This window comes from Columba livia, chromosome 1 (assembly GCF_036013475.1).
Source record: "Columba livia isolate bColLiv1 breed racing homer chromosome 1, bColLiv1.pat.W.v2, whole genome shotgun sequence".
In the NCBI taxonomy this organism is placed as follows: domain Eukaryota; kingdom Metazoa; phylum Chordata; class Aves; order Columbiformes; family Columbidae; genus Columba; species Columba livia.
Genome location: NC_088602.1, coordinates 127,534,411 through 127,542,036, shown reverse-complemented (window position 1 = coordinate 127,542,036; position 7,626 = coordinate 127,534,411). Strand labels below are relative to the sequence as shown.

The 7,626-nt window shown below is 46.2% G+C and overlaps 1 protein-coding gene across 1 annotated transcript; it reads left to right on the top strand.

Moving 5' to 3' along the window:
- The first annotated feature begins 1,822 nt into the window (after positions 1 to 1,822).
- Positions 1,823 to 4,407, top strand: ZNF697 (zinc finger protein 697). Its single transcript, XM_065050031.1, has 3 exons — positions 1,823 to 2,377; positions 2,609 to 2,721; positions 2,962 to 4,407. The coding sequence occupies exons 2-3, from the start codon at positions 2,643 to 2,645 to the stop codon at positions 3,804 to 3,806; spliced, it is 924 nt and encodes a 307-aa protein (XP_064906103.1). The 5' UTR covers positions 1,823 to 2,377; positions 2,609 to 2,642; the 3' UTR covers positions 3,807 to 4,407.
- Positions 4,408 to 7,626: the final 3,219 nt, after the last annotated feature.

Below are 7,626 nucleotides of genomic sequence, written 5' to 3'. Positions count from 1 at the left end.
CAGCCACGCATGAATTCCAGCTATCCAGCGTTTTTTTAACTTAGATGGAGATGCAGGTAGAAAGCTTTAAAGAGGGAGAAGAGCATTACATGGACTACAAGGGTCATGACAAATGGTGAAATGAGGATGTTTTTTGAAATGCATCATACCGCACTCCTAGTTTCCAAATTAGCTTCAGAGCAGCTATGGGAGTCTATATAATCTATTATATCTAGGTGTATAAGTGACAGTGACTTTTTTTCAGATTAACAGACCATTGCAACTCTGGTTTCATACATAGCAGAGGCTATACATAACGTTTCACCTTGCGATTCTGCACCAAACCTGTGAATTGAGCCAAGGCTTTTTTTTATTCGTTTATTTGTTTTTGGATTTTTAATGCAGTTTGGTTTTAAAGATAGTAATTGAGAAAGTTAACATTTTTTCTGGGATTTTTATCATTTAGTCTGTATTAATTAATTTAATGTCATAGTGTAAAATGACAACTTGTAAATCAATCTTCAGCTAATAAGAAATCAAAACTTTTATTGTTATTTGAAATCTGCAATGTACTTAAAATACTAATGTCTGACAATAGGGATTTTTCATAAAAATATGTTAATTGGCATTTACTACCCAACTGTCCTCCACTGACTGTATCCAATATTAACAATACCAATGCCAAGCACGTATTTCCACTATTGACATGATAACCACTTCTGCTTGAGTTCCTCTGGAGCTTATTAAATATTCTTATATTTATTTTTAAAGTACATTAATAGCTTAGATATCCTAGTCCATTTTATCAAGCAAAAATCTGTTCCTCTCTGACAACAAGATATTTAACCACAAAACGTGGTCTTTAAACTTGGGTTTTGTACCTGCTGGAGCCAGAAGTTATGAATTTGTCTGTAGCATTGCTACTTCCCCCTTTTCTGCATGCCTGAAAGATAAATAAACACCTTTCCAGCAAAAAAAGCCTTAATGTTTTTTTTATCTTCCAGAGTGTATACGTGAGTAAAATTCATCTTATAGACCATTATCCGTTGACAATGGAGTTTCACTGATAACCAATAGTTTGCTTTACTGATTGTCAATGAACTAATTAAATTAGATAAATGGCACTGGTCAGCTAACTTGAAAAATAACAAGGCTCTTACTGATTGAGTGCGTTTTGTATCCACTTTGCTAGCCTGCCAAGCATAGGAGTATACTAACAACTTACTGCGAAGCAGACTTTAGCAAAATTAACAAGCAAATCAACTGCTTTGCAGTAATCATGTCTGCTCTCCCCATTGGTATCCATTGAAAAATCATAATTGGCTTGTGTTTGTTATCAGGTAACAACAGCACAGGCTCACTGGTGACTGCCCAGAAGCAGGGTAACATAGAATCATAGAACCATTTGGGGTGGAATAGGCCCTCAAGATCATCAAGTCCAACCATAACCTAAATCTGGCACTAAACCATGTCCCTGAGAACCTCACCTACATGTCTTTTAAACACCTCCAGGGATGGTGACTCCACCACTTTCCTGGGCAGCCTGTTCCAGTGCTTGACAACCCTTTCTGTGAATAAAGTTTTGCTATATCCAATCTGAATGTGTCAAGGTATCCATCCTCTTGGGCTTTCAGGACTTCTTGTTGCATTTTTATTGTTATTTTGGGCAGACACCTGCAGTGAGGGACAGCACAGATGCAAAGCTCAGGGTGTTTGGCAATGACACCTGCCTGAGTCTGTCTCCTCACCCTCTGCCAGCCCTCCCTGCTCCCTGGCACTATGAAACAAAAGGGTAAAAATACTCACCACACCACAAAAAATATGACTAAAGATAAATAACGTGGGCCTTGTTCTTTCCCTCCTTTTCTGCTGTCGGGTAGGTTTCACACCAGCGAATGCTCCGAGGAGCAGGGTACAGCTCCACGGGGCAGGAACCTGCCAGAAGCTCGGCACGGGGGGCCTTTCCTGCAAATTTAAAGATCTCCGCCAAGTTCGGGATTTCTCCCTCACCCCCATATCTTTTATTCAAACGCACAACGAGGGCCAGCAGACAGCGTGCCGCCCCCAGCCCCCTATCTGGCAGCCCCTGCAGGCAGCTCCGCCGCCAACACCAAGGCGACCCCAGGCCTGCCCGCGGCCTCTCAGAGGATCCGGACAGGCGGAGGCGGGAAACCTTTCCCGCCTCGCCCCCCGGCCCCTCCCCGCGGCGGCAGCGGTGAGCGGTAGCGGGTTGCTCCTGAGGGTTGCGGCTGGACGGACGGGGTCCCCTTCCGCGATTCTTCTACCAGGGCGCAGCAGCCGCTCTCCCCTTGCCTGGGCCTGAGGTTTGGGCTTCTCCCGAACACCTTCCCCATCGTGCCAGCGCAGGACGCCAGGGTGCAGGTTTTTCTCTGCTCGGGTGCGTGGAGGAAGCGTTCCACTCCCTGTCCCACATCCCCTGGGGCCTCGGCCCCTGCCAAACAGTGGCCTATCTGCCCTTGGCGGGGATTCTCGGCTCAAATTTAGCAGGTGGTTGGATGAGGGTCCAGGTAGTGTTTGTGCTAAAAGGTGGTTCCATGGGGTACCCTATAGGGCCAAGAGCGTCCTCCGTATGAGGTGACGATCTGGGTGGTAATTAACTGCTCTGCAGTCTCGTTCAGGGTCTGCTCACAAGTGGTCTCCAGATGGAAGGAGAGAAGGAGCTGTGCGATGCCATTTCTGACAAGATCACAGAAAGGGATCCCTTCGCTGAACTCTATGAAGGTGAGGAATACTCCAAATTAATTCAGTACCTTCATTAACATAAGGCTAGTAAAGTCACTTCTGCATTGAGTTTACAGCGATCAGGGATTAAGGATGGGGACAATCCTGAATCTGTGGGTGAAAAAGGGGTGTTGCCCTCCAAGTCCAGCCTTAAACTAGGGTTTAGTAAGGTCTTACAATCTGTAAGTCCCTTTCCTTATCTTGCTTTCTTGCTGAGCATTCATGTTTACTTTCATTAAGAAGCTGAGGCCAATACTTGGAATGAAGATGACAGTCCCCTGGCAGATGATCTCAAGAACATGCAACAATGTGAGACAGTACTGGAAGTAATACTGGAAGATAATGCTTTCCAGAGATGTAGCAAGGCAGAGGCCTATGAGAGCCAGCATATGTCTGAAATGGACCAGAAGGACCTCCCTGGGGAGATACAGGATGATGGCATTCATCCAGAAAAGTCCCTTGAGGGCCTCCAAAGCATCCCTCTCCATGCAGAAGATGCTATAGGAGATGATCACTCTGGATACGGTGCACATGAGGAAACCATCAGTCAGACATCAAATCTTCAGCAGTGTGAGGCAGAGAAACCCCACAAATGTCCCAGATGTAACAAGAGCTTCAAGTGGTGCTCTGATTTGATTAAACACCAGAGAACCCACACAGGTGAAAAGCCATTCATATGCAGTGAGTGTGGGGAGAACTTCAGAGTGAGCTCCCACCTGATCTCCCACCGAAGAATGCACACAGGACAAAGGCCCTACCTGTGTCTCGAGTGCCGGAAAAGCTTCAGCCGAAATTCTCACCTTATAAATCACCAGAGAGCCCACACTGGCGAGAGGCCTTTCAAATGCATGCAGTGTGGAAAAGGCTTCAGTGATTTCTCAACGCTTACCCAGCACCAGCGAACCCATACTGGCGAGAAGCCCTATGGCTGTTCCCAGTGTGGGAAGTGCTTCAAACAGAGTGGTCATGCCAACAGACACCAGCGAATCCACACAAGAGAAAAACCCTTATGTGTGCTGAGTGTGGGAAGTGCTTCCAAAACAAGACACACCTCAAGCAGCTTCAAGGAACTTCACCTGAAGTAGAGAGCAGGACAGCATTTCCCTTGGGTCTATGAACATTGGTGCCTTGCTGTAAAAAATATATATATATATAGATATATGTTCTATGGTGTGATTGAAAGAAGGAAGAAACCACCAAGAGGAGGAGAGTATCTCTGTCACAGTACAAGTAGGTTGCTGATGAGGTGGGAGAGGGTGGTAGCATAGGGGCAGAAGTGGGAAAAAGTTTCCTGTCAGCAGGAACAGTTTGCTCTGGCGATTGAAGGAAGGGATGTTGTAACGAGAAATTTAGGGGAAGCTCGGCAAAGGAGGAATTTGGTGCTTGGAAATCTGATTGTTTGGAGTACAGCCCTTGGAGAGATGAAAAAATCCCACTGTCTTACCAAGAAAGCAAAAATGACAAAGCAGGGTCTGGCAATGGGAGCCTACATTCGGGAAATGAGTCACCAAACTGCGGATGAAAAGTTCTCTTTTTTCCTCTCTGGCAGCGTCTGTAGGTATTTTAGGAGCTCTGTTAAACCTGGGCAAAGATGTCCTAGTTTTCTGGTACATGTTGTAATATTCCAGCTCTTTGATGTGTTAAATGCTTTCCCCTATTAAATAGCAGCTCTGCTTCTGTTGTTCACCCCTGTTCTTTCCTGTTCTGTTTCTGTGTGCCCGGATTGTCCTTTCTACTACTTCAGTGACAGCAGACGTGGCTGTGCCCATCATCAGTCTCACTGGACACTAGGATGAAATCTCACTAGCCTAGGAAAAAAAAAAAAAAGGTGTTACTGTTTGTTTGTTAAACACCTTTTTACTTTTCTGAGCAGGGACTGGTAACGACCTTCAGCAGTATTTTGTCTTACACATCCTGAGAGCCTTATTGAACCCCAGAGGCAACTGAGATTACCATGTGTATGCAAATACATGGAGCTGATTTGTAGCTTTACTAGCAGCACTTACAGGGCTGTGAATTTTACATGCTTGGGAGTCTTTTGGAGGCTTATGGCCAGTTCAGAGCCTTTTGCCTTGGAACAGAGTACAAGCAGGTAACTGGAAGGGAGTGGAGTATGACTGGTGGTGACTGGAGGGAAACAGCCCACAAACAGGGAGGCCCAAAAGGGAATGGACGTGGAAATAGAACTGGAGGGGAACAGAGGATGTACAGAGGGCAATGGAAAGGAACCATCTGGTGAGGAAAAGGCCAACAATGTAGGAGACTGGAGGGGAGAAGAATGTGAATGGTGAGGCTCAAGGGGAAGAAGGCATGAACAGAAGGGTTGGAACTAAACAGATTTTCACCAGAGAGGTCTAGCAGAATGAGAAAATGAAGACCCAGGCACATTCTCTTTCCTGTCCATCATGTCTCAAGCCACAAGAAAAGAGGCCTCAGCTGTCCTTGACCAGCTTTGCAGATCCTCGTACCTAACCTTCCACAAAGTTCAGAAACTGCAAAGTCTTTGGCTCTCCACAGCCAGACGAATGGCACCACTGAGCTTCTGATGTCTCAGCTGTCCCCTGCTCTGCCTGCCCTCTAGACCTCTGGCTTTTGCCCTCTCCATTGCCCAGCTTGTGGCCCCAGAGCCCAGGGTACCAGGGGTAACAAAGCTTTTTGGGGCAGATCACACTGAGACACCCCTCTCCCTGGCTGCTGCCTCCCTTCTCGCCTCTGCTCAGATTGTGGGGAGAGCCTCAACACCTGTGTTCCTGAAGCCCAGGGAGGGCAACAGGGTATAGGGGTTAGAGCAGAGGAGCAAAACCCTGGAGGTTTGAGTTCTGGTTTTGTTTCTCTCTGGGGCTCAGCGAGAAAATGGGGAGGTTGGACGCCTGGGTACCCAGGGAAGGCAGCTGGGCCTTGGAGACAGAGCAAACCCCCCTCTTCTATGTTCCTGGTTTCCCTCTATCCCTGAGTTGTCCCAGGTTTTTGGACAGCAAGACACTGGGTTGCCTGGGACAGCCACAAGGTGCAGAGCCCATCTTCTTTGACTTGTGAGATGGTGAAAGATGCATGAACCCAGAGGACTGGCAGGGAACAGAGCTCAGTTGGAGGGGAGAGGGGTGGAAAAGAGTGCCAAGGGAGGGGTCTAGCAGGGAACAGAGTGGGAAGGGATGGGACACAATGGGTAAGAGTGCAAACACAAGTACTGGAAGGGCAATGAAGCATGCACAGAAGGGGAACAGAAGGCAAAGGAACAGGATGGGAGAGGAATGGAGCTCAACAGGAGCTGGAGCTCAAGCTGGAAATGACCAGAGCATGTACCAATATTTCAGAAAGAAATTTTAGGGCATATGAATGAAATTACATAGCCTAAAAGTGGTCCTTATTTAGACATGAAGACTTACACATTTGAAGCCAGCAGAGCAGCAAGGCAGAAGCACAACGACTGTTTCTCACACTCGTGTACCTGGTGCAGTTGGTAGCAACGGGGCGAGGGATGCCTCACTGCTGCCATTGGGGATGAATGGCTGACTGATGTGGGATTGATTTGACCTCATTTTGGTTGATCTTGTGGCCTAGGTTTAAGGAAAACTGAAAAATCAAACATACAATTTGGCTAATTGCAAAGCTAAGCAACATGGCCTGATCGTATCAGCACTGCCTGTGAGCAGCAGATGATCTTAAACCATATTTTATCGGCTGCCTTACTGAATAAGACAATCACCCACTCTATAAACCATTTTGTATAAATTGAGGTTGGCCAAATTATGTTCAGACTACAGCAGCTACTGAAAACACCTAGAGAGGGCTCCCCAAATTACCCTCCGTTTGTCTGTGGTGCACACAGACGTGTGCCTCGAGTGGTTCCATGCCACCATGTTTTTGGTTTGTTGGTCAGTGTCAGCACCTTGCTTCAAAATGCTCTACAATTAACAGAAAAATGGGAAACTTTTGCTCCTACTTAAGTTCACTGGAGTGAGCAGCTGTGACAGTGAAAGGTGCTTCAGTCACAGGTTTCTCGCCCCTGTGGTGGAAGCGTGACAGGAAAACTGAGCATGTGTCCGTGCTGCTGTTCTCTGTGGAGCTGCAGCTTACCCTGAAACACCAGCCTGCAGGCTGGAGCTGCTGAGACACATGGGTCTGTTCTGTGATTTTGGGCAAAGGAATAGAGCAGGACCTTTGTAAACTGCTGCTATAAGTTCAATTGGACCAAATCATGGCCTCTCTGGGGAATTCATTTATTTATTAAAAGCATATTTTTTAATGTGATGTTGAGACAAGAGAGTCTCATAGTAGGGGTTATACAGCTGGTTAGTAGTCCTCATGCTCATGTGCTGCTTGTCTGCCATAACCAAACTCAAATGTGTTAAATAGTGTCTTTTTTTTTTTTTCTTGTTTTTGAACTCCAGCACACACATCAGTTTGCCTGGTGCAGACTGTATCCAGGAGTTTGCAATTCCAAATTTCATTTTCAGATCCCTTATTCCTTAAGGTTGCTGCAAATGTCCCTACTCTCCATCAGTCCCTAGAGGAGTTATCAGCATATGGTGTAGCAGGGGATGGGTGTCCTTCAGCATGGGATAGATCCATGTGTGCACTATTAAAGAAGGAACTCTGATAGAGGCGTTGAGAGTACCACTTGCTTAGTGGAGAAGGATGGAGACGTTGACATGTTTATCTGTGAAGTGATGGCATTCAAATAACATCTGCAGTACTAGTTTGCCAAGTGTTTACAAAGCCTTCAATGGGAGCCTGGAAAACTTCCTTCTGTGTCTCCAGAATACGACTGGAAGTTCTGCTGCCTTGTATTTGACTGCTTTGGACCTTACATACTTAACCCAAAGTGTTGCTAAAGAAAACGGTAATATTTGCACTGGGACTATCTAATATCTAGGGCACTGAATAATTAAACTCAACACAGAC